General features: G+C 40.6%; 1 protein-coding gene across 2 annotated transcripts in view; it reads left to right on the top strand.

The window, feature by feature from the left end:
* SLC24A2 (solute carrier family 24 member 2) overlaps positions 1-21918 on the top strand; it is a 239901-nt gene that overhangs the window by 172334 nt on the left and 45649 nt on the right. Inside the window, exon 5 of one of the 2 annotated variants that reach the window (XM_037491694.2) lies at positions 7930-7980. The exons of the other annotated variant lie outside the window; for it this stretch is intronic. Coding sequence (XP_037347591.1) covers positions 7930-7980 — 51 coding nt within the window. The remainder of the gene's footprint in view (positions 1-7929; positions 7981-21918) is intronic. 2 annotated transcript variants of the gene reach the window in all.

Here is a 21918-nt window from a genome sequence, read left to right on the forward strand (position 1 = left end):
CCTGCTGCTCCCCTCAGCAGTGTACTTCGGTCCTTCTGCCTGCTCTGCTCCCCCCTCTGGCTCTGGTGAATTCTCTCACCCTCCCGCGCTTCTGACTGTACCCAGTACATGTATAAACAAAAACAAACAAACAAACAAATAAATAAAACATGCCTCTATAAAATAAAAAAAAAGAATGTTTTAAAAAAATTAAAAAATAAAAGATACTCATAAAATCCAGGACATTTTTTTTCATCACTCCATATTGGGGATGATGCTGTTCTAGCTCGCTCATTGTTGTTCTTTAAAAATTCTTTCCAAGAAAAAGAAAAATACCGGATGGTCTCACTCATAGCAGGAATCTAGAAAACTTAAATAAGGGACCAGGAAAATGAATAACTATAAGAAAGTGAAAATCAAAATCAACAAAAAACTATGAACCAGAGACACTCTTTAAGGGGTGGGGGGTGGGAGGGGAAGGATTGGGGTCAGAATGGGGGGGGGGTTGCAATTGTATCGGGAATATAAAAATAAAATTTATTATTAAAAAATAAAAATAAAAATTCTTTCCAGAAACCTGCTTGCTCTAGCCTGCATTTTCCCCTTCCCAGCCCACCTCAAAGGGAAAGCAGCAGAACAGCACATCCAGGTTCCATTTTTCTTGCTTGAACATTGAAAGCATGTAAATTACAGTGAAATATGGCCTGAGTCAGCTCCTCACAGGACAGAAATCAGTAACCATTGATATTGCTAAGCAACACCACAGAGAAGCAATGCTACAAATTAGGTGACAAATTTGTAAGAAGTCAGAGTATCTGGGGACTTGCTTGGGCATTTTATTATGAACCATCTGGATGATCCACAATAATGGCCACACATAATTATTCACTGTGCAGAGATAATAATTCCCACATAATTATATGGCACCTGCCTCTGTGATCCTAACCTGCCTTTCATAACCTTCCCCTGTATTTTCTATAGTCTAGATACTTCCCTGAAAAATAATTGGAAAGTTATACCTGAGGGAAATTTCCATTCCTTTCCCCAAATAAAATTTAAAACAAATGAAAATAAAACCACTCTTAGTTTGTATGATGGCCAAACCAGCTCGGCAAGAACATGCATGAAGAGTTAGTCCTGGGGTCATCTCAGCTCAGTCAGCCTGACATGGACTCCACTTTTGTGGTCCCAGAGGAACTTGAGATCATGAGTCTCAGCCTGTCCCTAAATCAGAGATGAGCACACTACGGTCCACCTACATCATCTGAGAGATATAATCTTTGAGAGGACAAGAAAGTGAACCGGAGTACTTGACCTTCTGCATAAGTATTGCCTAACAAGAACACTACCCAATTCCATCAGTCTAGTTGCTCTCATTCACTCATTTAACAAATAGTTATACAATCTGATTTCAAAGCAAAGGTTACATTGATGAACCAAATATTCCTCGAATGCTTTGTTTTTTAATTTGGAATTGGTTGCCAATATTTAAAAAATCAGAAATTTTCACAAAATTCCAAATATCTGGCTTTCCTTAATCAGAAGCTCTGTCAACACTGTACCTGCATTCTCTCTCACTGAAATTCCCAGGCCTTGGTTCCACTGGTGATTTATAAGAATACCCGCCATGTAACAGGCATAGCATGCTCCAGGATGCTGGATCTTGCTGATTGCTCATTGTGCTGCAAATGTGGCATCCGTACTTCCCAGGGGCTGGGGCCTCAGAAAATTATCAGCAGATGGACATCAACAAGAAAGTACTTGTAGAGAGTGAGGGAGACAAAAATGGCAGCAAAAAACAAGCCTGTGCACCTGGATGTCCAGGAAGCTCAAAAACAGAGAGTTTTTCATGAAGGGGCTAGAGTCACAGGGCATGAAAATAGAAAATCAGGTGATAAATTTCTGAGAGGTAGCCACATGAGTATGTTCATAAATCCTATTTGAAACTCAATAGCTGACAGAGGATTTCCCACAAGTTCAGCCCTTTCTTTTCACTTAACAAAGTTCTTACCTTGCTTCCACAAGCCTAAGTGAGAGGTTTTAATCTCACAGAAAAAAAAGAAGTACTCATTAGCATAGTTTTGGAAGAGCAGGATGTGAAAAAGAACTACATGGGGAGAAATCATCTCTGTTAACACGTATGACATATGTGTCACCGCATGTTGGGTGCAGCTGTCCCCAGGCAGACATGTACAAACTTAAGAGCCTCTTAAGGAAGTTTCACACATGAATGTCAATCCCACACAGCATCTTAAGCAATGAGTCAGTACTTTGAAAGCTTTTTTTGACTGATATTTTGAATTTAAAAGTTAAAATATTCCTTTCCTTCTGACTTGAGTAAGAAGTGGGAATTCGTGGTTGTTTCCTCATTTAACCTCAATCTCAAAGTTTTTTTAAGTTAAAAAAATAACTTGCATTGACATGAGCCTTTGATATAAAACAATAATGACCACAGAAATCCTTTTAATGGAAAGTAATTAATTTTAATGGCCCATGCAGACTTTTTTGAGGTGAAATCAAACAATAATCTTAAAATTGGACTGTATTAGAAAATATCTTTTAACTTAGAATTCATGTTTTTTTGATGAGAATCTTTCACATGAGGAAACAAGAAAAAGATTACTCAGCAAGATACTCTGCAAGAATTTTAAGTATTGGATAGATCTGCAAGTAAAAGTGCTATGTGGGATTGGGAGTAGGATGGGAAATTATAAGTACTCGATGGCCATGCCACCCATTCACAAAACTTCAAAACAGACTATTTTACCCAATAATAAAAACAAATTCTTGAATTAAAAAAAAATACCTTCAGGCTAAAATGTTAACACAGCAAAACATGGTTCTGGGAGTTAGCCAGCACAGCCTTTGCTGAAATGAAGATTTTTCTTTTGACAAACTTCCTTGTGTTTAAGAAGTCTGGGGGGGTTGTTGATGTGCACTTGTCAAGTATAGACATTGACATTGGTGCCCACACACAGTTTGAATGGAATTTAACTACCTCTTGCTGGGCTGATGAGCTAGATGTTCCCGTTGGACTTTTGGCAGAGATAATGGGTACCAGTTATTAAGAATGTCCATGACACCCCAATATAGTGCTTTGTATATAGACTCTCATCTAATTTTCTGAAAACCCACCTGAGAATAGGTACTTATTGCTCTTTTTCTCAGTTGACAGAAGAAGAGATGGAGGCTTAGGAAGGATCACACAGTTCATAGGTAGTTGAGCCAAGTTTTGAATTAGCTGCCTTGTCTGTCTCACACAGAAACACTCTGAACCTTAGCAGTGATTTTAAAATACCAACAGTGGAGAAATTTCGGCAACAGAGCCTGCCTCCCTGACTTCAGCAAGTCCAGGGAAGTTCGACAAACTAAAACATTTTAAACTCAGTCATCTGGAAGTCATACATTTGCATAATTTATTTAGGAAATGTAAGGAGAGTGCCTGATATGAGAAAAGCACTGTTCTAGATTCTGTTAGGAAGAATCTAAAGACGGCTAGGTAGACATCTGCCTCTGACATATGGACAGCCTAGTTGAAGGGGCAAGCTTGGTGCAGATGTTGGAAGGGAACATGCCCACATCCCCTGCTGGAACACAGTGGCTGCCTGAGTCTGCTTCCACATCTTGCTCACATGGTCGTGGTCCATGTTCTGATATTCCCCACAGATCTGAAAGTAGAAGAGCAGGACTGATTAAATGATTTCTTTTAAACACTGTCCCCGACATAGGAGAATATCTGTTGTTCAACAACAAATATCTATCTAAATCCTCTCTACATAATGTTGCATTTGTTTTAGCAGACCTATGTAAAATATCAGGTTCTCTAAATGCTCTGCCCCATGTCCCATGGATTCTTCATCACTCTTCTCCCTTTTTAAAAAATTTATTTATATATTTTTACATAAGTGTTCATTTTTGTCCAAGTTTGATTTCTCCTCTCAGGTGCAATCCCATAAAATTACCACCACCAAGACACCCATGAACTATCACCATAATCTCTTAAAGAAGAAGAAATCTTAAAAAGCCATCTTTCACTCTTCTTTAGTGTGCTTTGTTGGTGAAAGTGCCCATTATTGATTGCTTCATGGGTGTCATTATCTCATCTACTCTATACCACTGCATTCTGAGACTGACACAATTATGCTCCTTTACAGTGGAGAACACCAAGTCTCAGAAAGGTGAACAATTTGCTCAAAGTCACACAACTAATAAATTGCTGATCTTGGGTTCACACCTATACCCTTGACTCCAAAGTCCATGTTCTTAACTTCCATTCCTACTGAAAACAGTCCTTCCACGAGCATGATGTAATCTAGTCTCCACACACACCTCTTTGATAGGTAATAGGTAGCCTACCAGGAAACTACCTGTATTGATAAAGCCCTAATTTTTAGGTATTCACATGTAGTTCAAACCATTACCAAAAATAAAGCAGTTCTTTGTTTAAAAAAAAAAATAAGCAATGTAATCATATTTTTCCAGAAGCCAACACTTAAGTGATAAATGCTTGTTTTCATTGATTTCCCTACCTCTATTTTTCCTTCTAAGAAAATGAACTCAGCACAGATGCTTCCATTGATTTTCTGTTTTATACATCAGAATTTTGAGGCCTGAAATGTGATAAATAATTTTCCTGATGCTTCTATCTGGGGAGATTAGCTAAAAAGGGAGTTGAGAGTGCCAAAGGCCTCAAAAGTAAAACTGAGAAAGTTGCTGTTGGAAGAAGAGGTCTGTGTCCAGGCCCTTCTTAAGAAAGGAAGAAATGAGGAGCTCAAAATACTAGTTCTTATCCACAGATTCTTTGAGATGGAAAACATGACCCTCCCCTTGACCTGTCAGATAGGGGTGTTGTTGACAAGACCTGATGGATGTTGAGAGAATAATGATGAAAGGTTCAACCCTGCCTAGAGATCTGGGTCCTTGGGTGTGTGTAGCCCCAGCCATGCAGGTGGCACAAGAGCAAGTGTGGCCCCCCCAAAGGGCAGCATTCATGATGGGTTTACAGGCTCATCTCACACCAAGCACTGGGATCTGGAGTTTTTTTCTTAAGCTATGTAGACGTCTTAGAGAAACATTACAGAGAAAAGACACCAAGTGGGATCCTCGATGGTATTCCCTGGTGATTCATCTCTCTTCCCATCTGGCTGCATCTTGCTCAGTTGACATAATGACACTTCTGGATAGTGTGAAACAGCACTCACTTGAACTCCCTCACTCCCTCCTTCCTATGCCAAAGAAACTCCACCTGGACTAGGCACAATTTGAGTCCTAACCCAATGATGCTAGCCAAGCCTTGGGATGCTAGCCACTCTATGGGAGTGTGCTCACTGGAGGCCACATCCCCATGCAGGTGAGTTTTCACTCATGCCTCTGACACCCTCTCAGGCCACAGTGGCCACGGCTACTTTCCATCAGGTGTCCCTGGTCTGTAGGACGCCAGTAAGGTGCGTGATGTGCTCTGGCTTACATGTGTGTGTTGCGTTTGTTTTGGTGTCATGTCAGACCCCTTCTGCACCTTCTGAAGCCCAGCTTAGGGAATAGAGCAGCTGACTCTTAGAGATTCTGCCCCAGATGCTGAGCTGACCACCTCACAGCACTGGAGTGCGGAGTTTACTATCTCACCGCCTGTGCTATCCGTGTTAAAAACTATACCCTAGCAGGCAGATTTCTCTCTAATCCTTTTCTGTTTTGCCTTTAGTCTACCACAAACATGGTTCCCTTCATGTCACCAGGCAAATAGTGTTTCCTCCCTCTCTCCCCTCTCTCTGCTTTAAGTTGCCACAGCATCTATTATTATTCACCTTCCGCTGCTCTATTCCTTCTCTTCCACCATCTTGAATTTAGCCTCATTATTGGTGTGTTCTGTCCAGTTCTTGTCTCTCTGTCCTTTTCATCATCCACAGAAGCAGCTAAGAAGCAGCCTAGGCATTGCCACAGCAGCAGGAATGTGTGAGTTTTGACATGAATAGTTTCAATTCCACTATGTAAAAGAAGGATAATTAAGGAGTATGATTTTATTTCTTCATACCTGTTTCCACAAAAGATCAGGAAAAGAATAGTCACATCTGCCACCAGCAGATGTTTGACAGTTGGGATGGATATGTGAAAGCAGGTGTGTATACACAGAGAGGTTGCCTCTAAAAAAGACATCCATAAAAATGTAATGGTATGTCTTCACTGTGTAGAATTTGGTTTTACCCAACTTTGCAAACACAGAGCTTCCTGTGTTCTGATTCTTGAGTAAATAATAGAGAACGCCAGCTGATTTTTCTACTGTCTTACCCCAGGTAAGAAATAGAGGTTACAAAAAAATTAGTTGACTAATAAAATTCATCAGTGTATTGCAAGGTCATACACATACACAAATGCATATATTATGTATGTAAAGAGTATTTAATATTTATAAAGGTATTTCAGTTCTTTAAGAATTCCAAACTTGTGCAGCATCATATATATATACACATGAGACCACTGTTCTTATAATACCAGAAAAAAATTATTTTCCACTAAAGGTAATCCTTGGAAGTCATACAATTATTTTCTTGTTACACAAAATTCAAATTTCTCATGGAAGCCCTTGCATCCTTTATCACGTACCTAACAAAATCCAGAATAGGCAGGTTTTTGCAGAGAGCATAACAATGGGGTGATTTTTCTCCTCAAGACATAATTTTGTATCAATGTGTTAAAATAGCTTATGGTAAAATTTTAGGTGTATGGAAGGAATATATATATATATGGAGAGAGAGAGAGAGAGAGGGCATGTAATACAAATATAAAACAGAAGAATAATGTCTTTTAAGCTAGATCCTTCATTCTGCACTAAAAACCCATCAATTACTAGTTGAGTCATGTGTGAATTTCTGGTGACTGCCCATGTTAATGGGCCCTGGAATCATTCTGCAGAATCCCAGGAATCTCTCTTAAGTCTAATTGATTTCTTAAAGTTTATTGGGAGAGCATTGTTATGACCACGGAAAAATATTTTTAGCCTCCTCACAATATTGCTGAAAACAATCTGGAATTCTCATATGAACAAGAATAAAAGTTCCTATTTTAGAAGTGAAGTAAGAAAAACAGAAATGGTACATCCCCACCTCTTCTCTCACTCAACCCGAGCTGCCACTCTCACCAGCTGACTCAGAACAGCTCGCTTCCTGCCAGTGGTTTTCCTTCCAGCTGAGTCCTTGGGTGGTCTGCACACAGAGGGGGGCTGCTGAACACCCCTGTCCTCTGCCTTCTACACAGCAGCAGAGGATGCCTCGATCTGGGTACTGCGGCTACTCTGTCACCTGTCTGCACCAGGCAGTCTCCCCTGGAATTATGCCTCCCTTTTCCTCCCAGAGAAAGCTGCACCTTTCACAGCTCTTCCAAGCATGCTGCACCCATGGTATTAATTAATTAATAAAAGATAAGAAGTGAAAGAGAAGTTTAGAACCTGGTTTTTTTCATTTCTGGTTTTCCTAGGTAGCCTTCCTTCATCTCTAGGAAAGTGGTTCTGTTGGAGAAGAGCTGTGGAGTGAACTGGAACTACAGCTCCATGACAAGGAATCCCATTGCACAAGCCTCCCTGAGTCTGGGCATTGTCCTTGGCCAGCCCTTTCTCTGGAGTGTCACCTCTATAAAAAAAAAATCACAGGGCTAGGCTAGACCTGGTGAGAAGTTATCTTTGCCAAGTATTCTGTTTCGTCAGATGTTAAAATAACTGTGTCCTATTCTGTAATGCAGGGCACATCCTACCCCCAGTGAAATAATATATTTTAAGTGATTTCTGCAAATGGGCCGTGAAAGCTGTCTGCCACATGGCCCATGTTTGCACATCTCTATATAGTTACGATTGTGGAATTTGACAGTATAACTCTGAATCTGATTAATTAAGAATGTGTAAAAACAAAGTTCTTGCATTACAGCTCGTTCCTTATCTTTGTGTCTTTTACTGTGATGTTGTAGAACTTGGATCATATGGAAAACTAAAATATTATGACACAATGACTGAAGAAGGTAAGAATGATTTTAGAATTGTATGCATTGGCTTTTTTTTTTTTTCATTTTTGATGTCTGTTGCTTGCCCATTTTTTTAAATCTTTTTTTCTTCTTTGCATGACTTCAGTGACATTGTGTGATTTATTATTATTTCCACATTTTTTGTCTAGTTTTTGCCATCGTGTTTATTTGGAATCGGAGACGTGCAATACCATGGGTAATCATGTTATTCCATTCAAACGATCCAAACCATCTCAGCTGTGTAACGCACTCCGAGAAATGGTGTCAGCAACACAAACACAAACACAGACCTACTGTGACAGCATAATTTCTTCCACATGCTCACAACATTTAAAAACACAACCAACAGTCTTCTTTTAATACGTCCTTAGTTTCGGCGGGGAGGGGCATACATTCTGCTGATGCTCTGATTTGTACAAAGGAACAAGCCATCTGAAGTAACTCCTAGATGCAGAACCTGCTACTTCTGATGCAGAGGGTTGTAGGCTCCTGTCCTCAGCTCCCACGGTCCCAGTTGACTCATCCAAAAGCATTACTTTGAGATGTTGGGACCTCCTATTCCAGCCAGCAGGATTGTATATATTTGGATCCACGCTCTGTGAGATTGGGCAGATCATTTTAATCATTTCCCCTGAGTAAATGAAGTCTGGCAGACTTTTGTTTTAAAATGTATTTACTAATAAATTCCAGGCACTGTCCCAGAGAATAACCTTGGCCAGTCAGAACCACTTCTCCGAAATAAGTTCACTGTGGAGCAACAATTTGAAAAGTGTGCATTCTTGTAAGGAACCGAGTTGTCCTGTTGCCCTACCCCCCACCTCACCCCGCACATACCCCCATCCTCTTAATAATAAACACTTCAAAGTCATGAAAATATATGGAATTTTTACATGATTTATAACTGCTTTTGGCAAGAAATCTAAAGGTATCCTAGAAGGGGAATCAGTTAACTGTATCCTTCAACATGAGAGAAACTCCCAAATGTGTTGCATATCTTGTTTGCAGCTTCCAGTATTTCTAAGTTGCCTTAGCTTGCCAGAGCTCTCCTCCTAGTTGCTTTGCATGCAAGATGCGGAACATCTGAGAGTCCTTGGTAAGAGGAAGCCCCTTCTCCGCCCACTTGGCTTCTGCACAGCACTGGGGCCTTGCTCTGCTGCTATCCCTGTGCTTTCCGTTAACTCTGTCGTTTTTCCTAAAGCAGCAGGCCATGATTAGGATCTCACAATGTGCCCAGGTGCAGCCCAGAACCCTGCCAGCAACTTGGGAAAATGCAGATTCTTGGTCAGTGAGAAGCCCAGGAGAAATAAGTGTCCTGTCACCCTGGGGATAGAAGGAGCAAGTCACACCTTAAAGCAGGGCACCTGGCCCAGCTGTTATTCTTATTCCACATCTTCTGACCACTTCAAATTTCACTGGTGATTGGCTTTGAGAAGCCAAAGCTTTGGGGGACTCACAAACTTCATAATTTGATCCCTCCTCCAGGCAGCTCCCTAGTTCCTAGCTTTGTTCTCCTGGCTGGGTAGTAGGTTTGTTAGCTTCTACCTGATCTATCTTGACCCTTTACTTTCTCTCTTTACTCCATCCTGTCCTAGCTTCCTATTGCCAGGGCAGCTTCTGCCTTCCTGCTGCCCCACGTGCCACATTTCTTCCTTACTCTGTTCCTTTCTGTCCTCTTCCCACATCCATCTAAGCAAATGTGGCTGTTCAGGCATGCCCTTTCCCTCCCCCACACCAAACAGTTCAAGACCACATGAAGATGCAAAACATCAATTCCAATCTGATGATACCAATTGTGCTGTCCAGGCAAGAAAAGTTAAAATCATGTCTGCAACAAGAACCATGACTGGTCCTTTGCAGGACTGTGAAATTTTGTTTGAGGACCCTAATGGGTCACCTTTGACATTTCTTACCCTTCTCTTGACTTTCCCAGCCCTTCACGCATATCCCTTTGTGCCCCATACTTAGCTGAAAATTAGCCCCATTATAGTGATAGCTAATAGCAACTAAACACATTTAGCAATGTGTGTTCTATGAGAGACTAGTTTCACATGTTGCCACTAGGAATTTTGCAGCAAGCTGGAGGAAAAAGAAAGCAAGATTGATTTCATAGTTAAATAAGTAGGGGAGTTTCTGAGTTAAGTTAAATAGGTTTCCTTACTATGTGACTTGTTGGAGCCTTCCATATGCCACTAAGCACTGAAGCATATAGTCCTTTGTAAAGATGGAGGGCAGATGCAGCAGTTCCGAGACTTCTTGATCAGGGAAACCTTTCTTCCATAGAGACACTTATAGGGCGGTTAAGCTAGCACTCATCACCTGGAATAGGAACCTCTAAAAGATTTTTTTTTAATTTTCAAAACACAAAGCAACCCTTCTCAGGCATTCATACAAAGGATACTTTGATACAGGAGGTCTCTGTGTAGCTATCACACCCTGTAGCAGCTGCCTCCCTTGGCAAGCCAGGCCTGGTTTAAACCTACTTCTGTGAATCCATTGAGAAGATTCACAGCCTGTCCAGTAATCTCAGAGCTGGCACAAGCCATGAATGACTTCTTCAAACTCTCAAGCACCTCTACCTTCCCATTGAAAAAATAATAATTATGATTTATGTCACATCCATGTTGTACAACTTAAACAAGTGTAATAAAGACAAAGATGTTGCAACGACAGCTGTGGACTAGCTAGCCTTCAGGAAACACCACCCTGCATTTAAGCATTCCTTTTCACAATTTTAGAAACATGGCTAGCCCTTGAGCTAGTCCCATTATTGTTCTTTCCCATGTGACTAGTCATTAATTGTAACTCTTCCCAGGGAATTCTCTGGGTGTTGTGTGAGGTCAGCTACTTGCATGAGGCCTGGTTTGTTTCCACTAAAGCGAATCAGTGGAAAGATTGATTATATATGCCACCCCATATCCTAGGAAGAACTGAGTAATGATTGCCTAAACATAGATTATTTTCCTGCACATGTTCAACTCATTATTGTACATAGCTCCAATGTAGGAGTCACTCTGCCAGGGGCTAGAGGGAAGTGCAAGATTAAAAGGTGGACAATTTGCTCCTAAGGAACTTACAGACCAGAGGGAGAAATAAAGCAGAATATTCCCTGGGAAGAAAGTGGTAGGTATCATAGGGGCTCAAGAGACAAGTCAGATGAAAAGGAGAGATTGCTTTAAGCTGGGGGGCAGAGTCTGTGGAGAAAGTGATCTTGGAACTGGGCCCTCAAGGAACAGTAAATATGGAGAGTTTGGGGGATGAGGAATGGTTAAGTGCAGGTTTTTCAGACTGAGAAAGGAATGAAAGGATAGGGCACACCATTCTTTGCCCGGTGCTCTGTTGAGTAGGTGGAAGGTTTGATGGAGACCAGATTATGGAAAGTTTGAACCACAGACTAAAGACAAAGGAATTGCAGAGTAAGCAACAATGAGCTATTGATTAATGTATGAACCCCTACTTGAGTACTTTACCATAAAAAGTTTATTTTTATTGAGGTCAAGTTGATGTACAGTACTATAATAAGAGTTATAAAAATAAGAGTTATGAAAATTTATTTTAATAAAATAGCTTATTCTCAGACTCTGGGAAAAAATCATGACATTTTGGCAAAGCATGGCCTTATCCTCAGAATCCTTTTCTTCCCTTCCTTGTCTTCAGGAGCCCTTAAGTCAAAACTGGAGCAATTTCTTGGGCCACACCCAACCCACCTCCTCACCCTCCCAAAACCAGTCAGAATTTTCTCCTCTGATTTTTTCTCTAACACATACGTCTGACACCACTCAGTAAGCACCAGACAATAGACTGGTGCACAGCCTGTGGAGTTTAAAGGTGAACCCCCAAAAGAATTCATGCTCTGATGGGGGACCCAAACAGAGATAGGTAATGTAGTGGGTAGACCTGCGGTGCTGGGGAGACCCATGTAAGGCATCTCACTTAACCTTGGGTAATGAAGACAGGCTTCTCAGAAGAGGCAATATCTCCATTGCCTCCTTCCTGCTCCCCAAGATAACAACTATCTTATCACCCACCTGCTAATAATATGTTTACTTACTAAGAACTGGGCACCTGCTCTGTTGGAGACATTTTGCCAGACCTGACAGATTAGTGAGCTGCCCTTCTCCCAAGGACTATATTTCCTTCAGTAACAAGGTGTTTCCAGGACAAAAATCAATTCCCTGGAAGTCGTTTTTGTGGTGACTGCAGGTCCCCCTATGTGGACAGCCATCACTCTATCCCCTTGTGGTATGAGGCTGTATATTCTTGAAAGAACAACCTCCAGTTTTGACTTTAAGTTAATGATCCATCATTTATTTCATGTCTACAGATACCCACATTTTCTACCTTTCAGTGCCTGGGAAATCCTCAATAAATTGAACTTGATTTCCTTACTAAAATTACTCTGAAAATATAGAAAGTCATTTCAAAAGAAAACAAGTTTGTGTAATGGAGCAGATGGGTTAAAATAAGATGTCTTTCCACCAATAGCAGGATACAGAACTACTAAATTTTGCTCTTTGGAGACACATATTCATAGAGACATACGGTAGACAGAAGTTTGACTAGTATGTTGCAAAGAAAAAAGTGTGGGAGAGCTGCCTATTTTCTATTGGCCTAAACTTATTGCTACTTAACAAAAGCCATTTGCAGAACAATAATTTCATCACCACTATTTTAAAAAGTCAATTGTCCTCATATATATAGGAGAAAAAATATATATGGGGGAATAAATATATATATATATATATATGGGGGAAAAAAAGTTCTTGTGCTGTCAAAGACAAAAATAATAATCACCATTACTTTAATGAAATTAAGATTATGTTTCACAACAACCAACAGAATGAATATGGCCTTACATGAAGCATGGGGCCCTAAATTAGGCACATGGCTGTGTTTTGAAAAACCCCCATTATTTCTAAGAAATAAAAGCACCTTATGGTCACATAGTCTAGCCAGTCATTCGATGTTCTTAACTGCAATGAAACAGTCCACTTCTTTTTCAAAGAGAACTTGAATTTTGGATACTGCCAATAGTTTTTTTCATTTTCCAAGGTGTATCCTCCAATAATATAGTACTAAACAGGCCATTATATTATCAGTGGCCTTCACATTATATTTTAATCCTTGCTTGAATGAATGAGACTGTGTTATTTATACTGATATACCAAACAACATAGGTTCAATGCTTATTATTATATGATGCAGAAAATCCAGATTTATAGTAGGTTAAGTCAAATAGAAATTTATTTCTCTCTTGAGTAAAATAAATTCTCAAGTAAAAGCTATCCAAAGGCAAGCTGGACATGGCCTAAATGGACACACCACAATAATCCAAGGTCAAGGCTCCATCCCTTCTTCTGCTCCACCATCCTACTATGTGACTTTCAAACTCAAGGCACTCCATGGCCCAAGATGACTGCTACTAGAGCTCCAGGCATCAAATTTATATTCCAGAAAGGAGGAAGAGCCAAAGTTCTTTTCCCCAACTGTTTTATCTCCTTAAGGAGCCTTCCCTTTAGAAGCCTCTGAGTAAAATCTACCCAAAACCTAGTTACATGGCTACACCTTGTTTCAAGGAAGCTTGAAAATGTAGTTTGTTAAAACTGGTTGATTTGCTATCCCCAGTAAAGTAGGCATTATTTCACTCTGAAATGAAAAGAGGAGATTGGCTAGGCAACTTAAATCTCCACAATTGAGAAATATTTTTGTGCAATTATATGTTGATGGGGAAGACTTCAAACTGAGCAAGCTGAGGGAGATTGAGGGTCCATGTTAAGTTTGAGAGGCCTGTGAGACATCCAAATGGAGATGTGGAGAAAGCAATCAATGTAGAGTCTAGAGCACAGGAGAGAGGTAGTGCTACTTAGATGTAAATTTGAGAGTTATAAATTATAGATGTCATTTAAAGCTACTTAACTGAATAAGAAAACCTAGCAAGTAAGAGCTCGCCTGCCCACCTGTGACTATGCAGGTGCCTCCTTTTTTCTTTCTCCTTTTCCTGATAAATCTGTTCTTTTAAAAAGTGAAAGAGAGAAAGAAAAAGAAAAGAAAACCTAGCTAATCACGGGCCTCCCAGTGGCGCAGCGGGTTGAGCACAGTGCTGTGAAGCTGTCCACAGCCTTTGCGGCATGGGTTCGATTCCCAGCCAGCAAGGGAGATTCCCACATGGCGCAGCAGACCTCTCCTGTCTCATCCTCTGTTCCCTCAGCAGTGTATTTTGGTCTGTCTGCCTGTTCTGTTCCCCGCTCTGTCTCTGGTGAATCCTCTCACCCTCCCGTGCCTCTGGCCTGTACCCCAGCTCTTGTATAAATAAATAAAATCTTAAAAAAAAAAAAAAAAAAGAAAAGAAAAAGAAAACCTAACTAATCGATAGGAAAAGGAGATCAGGGATTGACTCTGGGGACTCTAAAGTTTAAAGTCTAGGAAGAAGGAGCTGACCTAGCAAAGGAGTGTGGGGTGGGCAGAGAACTAGGAGAGAATGGTGTCCCCAAAGCCAAGTGAAGAACATGTTTCAAAGGAGGGCAGTGAAAAGGTGAATAGTATCAATGAATTGACCAATAAGATCAAAGAATTATTGTAGTAGAAAGACAAAAACTGATGAACAGAAATTGAGATGCTTCAAATAGGGAGTTTGGAAGCGGTATATTTATTACTGGTGACAAGATCTAGGATATAACTGCAGGATTGTGTAGATGACGTGAGCTGGGGGAAAGAGTAGTTGGAGGTGAGTAGGTTAGGGCATTGCAGGCTCACCAATGGGAAGTTATCAGGGATAGTAATGAGAAGTTATCAAGGATAATGATGGGAGTGATGAGAGAAAAACAGTGAGCTGGGATCCAATAACTTCAGGAATGAGGGATGGTGACTAGGAAGTTAGTTGTAGTAAAGGTGGCAGAGCTTATTGGCCATGCTTCAGAGAAGGGATGAGAAAGCCTCAGAAGTAATGAGGAAGGGGGTTGGGAGATGGAGCATTTAGAGAGACGAGCAGCTGCCTCTGGGTAGGGCTATGGGAGAAAGGCAGTTTTTGGGAAACAATCAGGTATCATTTGGCACAGAAAGACAAAGAGAATATTTAAAGAAGAGGTTGAGGGTATAGATTTACTGATGGTAGGGCCAGGAGATTGAGTCAGCTCAGGGATTTTCAGAGTCACGTGAAGATGAGGGTCTGAGAGGTGATGGATGACCCACGGGCTCTGCCCAGGCGAACAAGGGTGTCGCATGGAATAGGAACAACCTAACAATACTTTACAAGTCCTTGACTGAAACCTCTCTCTTGGGGTTGGCTCCATGGGCAATTTGCAGTGATAAAGTAGGGTTTTTCTTTCCAGGAAAAGGAAACCTTGGGGAATCCTGTTAAGTCTAGCTAGGGGTGGAGTAGTTTAGGAAGAAGATAAGCCTGCATCAATTCAGAGGGAGAGAGTTCAGGGCAGCACAAAAGACCTTTCCTCCAGACATGGCCAAAGATGCAATGGCTTACCTGAGAAGGAAGGTGTCCCCTTCTGTGGAGAAGCCAAGGAAGCCTCCATCAGAAGAGTGTTCAGGTAATGAGCACCTTGGTAGCCCTTCCAGTTCCAAGTCAAGATTCTGTCCTGTGCCTTTTATTAATGTGTTGGCAGACTTTGCATTCTGCTTTTAAGATTAAACCTTCTGAAAACATGTTCTTGCCCTTTGGTTAAGCTGCCACCAAGATTGTGATGGGTAGGTTCCTGGGCCAGTGTCTGAAATGAAAGGCTTTATATTATTGGATCCAGTTTACAGCCAAATTCTTTATTAATGTTATTAAATATAGTAAATAATGCATAGGATAGTTCCTGCAGAGTAGACCTTTCAGAGAATAAAAACTGTGTTCATTTTAGTTGTAAATCCAAGCTGAAAGCACAGTAGACATTTTAAAGAACAAATTTAATTTTTGCTCTTCCTTTCTATTATGAAAAAGTACATGCATACATAGGCTAAAATGCAAACACTACATAAGAAGAGACAATATAAGTGATTTCATAAGTCCAGATTTCACGCATTCCTTAGAGTAAACCTCTTTTATCAGCTTTTTAATATGTTCTTTTTTTCTGCACACTGTTCTATACCTGGATTTTGTTTAGTAATATACCTTGGAAATACTTCCATATCAGCACTTTTAGGTTACTTATTCTTTTTAGCAGATGCTTAGTATTCCACTGTGTGGTCTTCCATGGTGGGTTCAATCAGTTATCTATTGGTAAGCACCTAGGATATTTGGTTTATTTATCTAGTTATTACAACACTACCACATGAGCATCTTCCTTGCCCATAAAGTAAGCATAGTAGAAGATAAACACATAGAAAATAAATTCCTAGACAGAGAAATGCCAGATCAAAAAATATACACCTTTCAGATTTTGAAAAAACATTGCCAAATTGCCCTCCAAATGAATTGGGACCAATTTATGGTTTCCTTAACAGTGAATGAAAGAGCCTTAAACTACAAATTTAAATAACTCCTTTGAACAGATTCAAACTGAGTTCATTACCAAGCAGATAAGCCATTATGTCCTATAAACCTTCTAATTTCCTTGGTTTAGAAACCTGAATTTTCACCAAAGTTGAGTGAAAGCCAGGGTGCAATTATGATCAAAGTCTGCATCCTCTCTATGTTAAATGACAGGCAAGTCCTCCTATACAGACATTCCAATTTCCACCGCTGCATGTGCCCTTTTTGCCTCAAGACCATGGCTAGCCCTGCAGAGTCTGAGAATCACACAGCAAATTAACTTTCTACCATTCAGCTACCAAAGCAGGGAGACTCTAGTGTGCACAGACACCATTTCCAATACCATGTTATGTTTCATTCATTCCAGGTTTATGGTTTAACTCATTCAGTCCAACTTTCCATAACCAGAGGATTTTTTTGGGCACGTGAACAGATGCACTCTCTAATGCTCAGCCTTATCCTAGAAACAAATGTATTTGACTCACCTGTTATTTACCACATCACCTTTTTAGAGATGTATTCTTGCAAGCATCTCCCTGGGGCTGGATCTTAGGAAGACAGCAGTCTAATGAGTGTGCAAAACCAGAAGAACCTGCTAGTAACAGTATCAGATTTGTCAAAGAGACCAAACCAGCTGTGTGGGTAAATCTACTGTCTTCCTGAAAACCAGGACCAAGGAAGTCTTCTAATTAGAATACATCCAGCTTTTCAAATTTCATTGCAACTTATTTTCATGATCTCAAGTGTCAGCAGTAAAAGCAGAAAGATGGGACCTGGCAAGTAAAGGCAGATTTTGTCACATTGTATATAGAGAAGGTACTAAGTGGCAGCAGAAGGCAAATTGTGGGTCCTTCTCTGTCTATTTCTGACATCCCTCGAGCTTAAAATGTTAAGTTGCCTGCATTGGTCAAGCTTGAATACTGTTATTAAATATTTATAACATAATTTCCCACCCCCAGGAACCTTTCTTTAAAAAAAATAAATAAAAGTGGGAATCTGTTATACCAGGAAGTTGGCATGTTCAATTAAGCAGAGTAAGTTTCTCTTTTTTGATTAGATCAGAAGTGAATGGAATCATCTCATGTTTGTCATGGACACTAAACCTTCAGTCACACTCTCTGCATGTGTCAGCAATTCTCTTGCAAACCCACATTTCAAATGTGATTTATAGGCACCACATTACAAGGTAAGGTTGAGGGTTCTAAAAAAAAGAGAAAATAGGAACTCAAATTAACCAACAATTCACAGGCACATGAAATTCAGATTAGAGAAGATGATGTTTGTACTTGAAATAGTTAGTTGCTGTTGAATAATTGTTAGACTAATCTAGTATCTTTCACTTTACATCAAGATAAATAAGTGGGTATTATAGTGACTCATCATAGGAAGGCCTGTTTTGTTAAGTTCTTTTTTTTTTATATGTCGAAATAACTGTTCATCACATATTTATTGTGCATCTACTATTTGCCAGGTCCTAGGAACAAATCAAAATTCTGCCCAAATAAACAATATCATGACCCATCTGCAAAAAACATATCTAAGATCCAGGCTGACAAACTGACTCTGAAGAGACCATTAGATGGGAGTGGGGCCAGATGTTGGTAAGTGTTGGGATCTGAAGGCTGCCTAAGTAACATGATTCTTTATTCATTTATCTCTTAGATATCCACAGGGTGCAAAGGATAGGAACAAGAAGACATTCAAACTTCCTATCTGGCAGACCCTACCTGGCTCAGATCTCCAAAATTGAGATCAGACAAACCTCTTTGAGAATTTCTTTGTGTGAACTATTTGTAGCTGTGTATATAAGATAGAAATGTCCAGAAAATAGTAAGTTCCTAAAATAAAGCAAGTGATCTAAAATGATAATGTGCATTAGCTTGCAGACAGTGTCAGCCTCAGCTAAGGTCATGAAATTGGCCCTTTTCCTGAAACACCATATCCTGCTATCTGATACCTGCTTTAAGTTTCTTAGTTAGTGAAATTCCAATTCTGCCTGGACTTGAGATTTTTTTAAATGCAGTCTCAAAATAGACAAACACCAACAGTAAACACTATTAGGCTTTGGAATATTATCAGAGCGTTAACCAAGGAGAGAGTCTGGTGAGTTACTTGCAACACTCTTCTGATCCTTTTCTCTCCACCCCTTGGCACTCCAAGCATCTCTCTCACACACACATACGTACTTACACACATGCGCACATACATACTCACACACTAACATTTCCTTCTTTGTTGTTTGTGTCAATGTTGTTATGTTCATAAATACTTATGGAGGCCAAAAAAAATAAGCACTGGGGAGACAGATGATAAATAGCATCCTGTCCATGAGAAGCCACAGGCTAGTTGAGGAGAGGGTCAGTAAAAAGCTTCTGATAAGCTGGGGATCAGGATGGAGGAAGATGATGGAGAAAGATCCCAGGTTTTCTTGTCAGCCCAGGAATGGGACTCCAGGAAAGCTTCCTGAAAGATGTAATACCTGAAAGAGAGTCTTCAAACGGGAATAAAACAAGCAAATAAGGAGTGTGGAGCATTCCAAGTCATACACCAAATAAATCAGGCACAGGCAATGTGATTAAGAAGCTGCAGCCAACATCTGGTTGGATGGCTGGAACTAAGTGCTCAAAAGTAGAGTCACAGGAACTTGACCGATAATTGGATGTGAAAAGGGGGTGTCTAGAAGGTGGCTGGAAAACGCTAGGTATGTGGACATCACCAAGAGAAAACACAAACAGAAGAACACATTCCTAGGAGGGAAGGTGACAGGTGGGACATGTTGACTTAACCATCAGAGGGACTTCAGAGGCCAAGGAAATGTATTCAGAAGTTCATTGCCTGAACATGGGCCAGAGGTCTGGACTTGGAAATCACTGACATTCTGGTTTTCTTGCAAGGAGTGAGTAAGACAGAACAAGGAGAGGCACTGAGGAACAAGGACACTGGAAGGATGCTTTTAGGAGCTTGTGAACATCAGAAAGTTTTAAGGAGAGTAGTGAGGGATACCCAGCCAGGTGGGGGTAGAAAGTAGCCAGGAGGGTAGTTATAGTGAAGTAATGCTACCAAATGCCAGTTGCAGAGCTAAGAAGTGAAGAAAGGAGCCAAGTTTCCCAAAGGCTTGACTCAGAAGGGAGGGCGAGACAGAGGTGAGCACCAGCAGGAAACCTGTTTGCAGTCAAGAGAAAGGATTCCAAGTTGAGAGACTGGCTGTGATTATATGTTGAGGGGAGAGGAGCAGGAAAGGGAGAGTGATTGACGATGGTTAGGCAAAGTCCTTAGTGAGAGAAAAAATTGAAATAAAAGCAAAAATATCAATCTTTAAGATACCAAGTTTAGAAAAATATTGGAAATCTTCCCAAATATTTACAAAAGCACTCTGATATTTCCAGGATGATCCTTCTAGGGCAGATAGTGGAACCAGTTTACATGTATAGAATCATTCTTTATCAGACACTCCTAGAATCTTTCTTATGGAAAATTATTTTTTGAAGTCTTATTGAGGAAATCTAGCTATTTCATGTCATTAGGTGATATATTGGCCACCACTTATGATTCAATGATGCATATATTCTGATTAATTACACAAACTCGTCCTATGACTACGTCTATAAATAAAATGACAAATTACGTTAATCATCTTTATAATGTGGTTCACTCCCAAAATATTTATTCATGTATGTCTTTATACAATGATGCATGTCAATTAATTCTCAATATAATTTGAAAAAAAAATCTAACTCACATCCCCAAAACATATTTAGTAAGACCTTTTGCAAAATACTTTATTACAATACTAGTTTGACTTCCACTAATAGCCACGTAGTCAAAATAAACAGTTTTACATGGTGCTTCACAGAAGTCAGAAAAAATAATGGAAAGGTTGTACTTCAAAACTCAACTTAAGAATATATATGTTCCTCGTGTTTTTGTTTAAGATTTCAAATATTATTTTTATGTTTTGCTTTGAAGAATTAAAACACCAGATCACACGGTTGAGCAGCTGCCCACAGCCTCCGTCCTAATAGGAGAACCCGCTAAATTCTCTCACCCTCCCGCGCTCCTGTACCAGCACCATATAATGTAGGAAGGCACCATTTGTAGAAGAGCTAATATTCCTTCTAGCTGCTGGGGAAGTGTCTTTCTTCTCTCCTGGAAATTGTACTATTCTCTGAAATTCCGTCCCCTCCCAAGAAGGTCCTACCAGAACACAAATTTTAAGTCCATATTTCTTGTCTCTTTCTGGCTGCAGGCTATGAACACTTCAAGGGCACTAGCTGGATCTCTTATTCACCAAACACTGCTTGGTACATAGCACAGGTTTGGTTAATATTTATAGAGTGGAAAGTTGTTTGTAAGTTGTACCAATTTAGAAGGAAGCTCAGACTTCCCAGGGGAGCTGATCAAAGGGAGAGCTTCACTTTAATTCCATGAGTGTATCTGATGCTCCCAGAACTTTTCTCAGGTACTTGTTGAGGGTTCCAAGATGGTGGAAAGAAATTTCCTTCCCCCAAGAAGTGAGACATTTGGGCAGCAAACTAGAATAAGGGCTGTGACAGTGGAACAATCACGTACCATGAGAAGGATGGACTTGCAGTCAGAAAGGAGAGGCATGGGTATATGGTAGAGAAACTTTCCAAGCTCTGCTCTCGACTGGGCTCATTGCACCTCCTCTTCTATCACAAAGTCTCCTTTCAGCGCCCACTTTGTCCATCCTGGTGATGCCAGAAGGGGTATGACTGATGTGCCCCTTTGTCTCCACCTCTGAAGTGTGAACCCCTCATCCACCCCATTTCTCCTATGTATCTTCCGACAGCTCCTGAGGTTTTACATGGGGACCCTCAGCCCCATGGGCCCATAGGCTTAGGTGGACCTGAAAGGATTTACTTTGGGTCATTGGCCAGCAAGGAAAATGTGAAAAGAATTATTGCCTCACCTACTGGCCTAGAGACCATAAACTTACTGCGCCCTGCTAAGCCCTGGGGATCCAGTGGTGAGCAAAACCCGTGAAAACCCCTTCCCCGTGGAGCATGGTTGCTATCCAAAAGCAATAGATAATCACTAGTAATGATACAGTGTGTTAGACGATGATAAATGCTTTAGGGAAAATAAACTGGGGTGGGAAATGCTGGAGGAAAAAGCTGCAACTTTAAATAGGCTGCTCAGAGACGCCCCTGGTAAGAAGGTGACATTAAATAATATTTGAAGGAGTTGAACGAGTGAGCCCCATGGTTCTCTGGGGAAGAACATTCCAGATAGAGGGACCAGCAGCTGCCATGGGCCTGAGGTGGGATAGGGCACAGGGATTTCAAGAAACAACAAGGAGTTCAGCGTGACTGGGGCAGAGGGATGGAGGTGGGCTTCACTGGATAGAATCTGACAGGTTACCCTCAGGAATTTGACTTTCACTTGACCTTGGGGAGCCTCCGCTGTGGGATCATGTCAGAAAAGTGAGTGGCATGATCTGCTTATCACCG

The sequence above is a fragment of the Talpa occidentalis genome, unplaced genomic scaffold (genome assembly GCF_014898055.3).
Source record: "Talpa occidentalis isolate TD23 unplaced genomic scaffold, MPIMG_talOcc4v2.1 talOcc4.7, whole genome shotgun sequence".
NCBI classification, from domain to species: domain Eukaryota; kingdom Metazoa; phylum Chordata; class Mammalia; order Eulipotyphla; family Talpidae; genus Talpa; species Talpa occidentalis.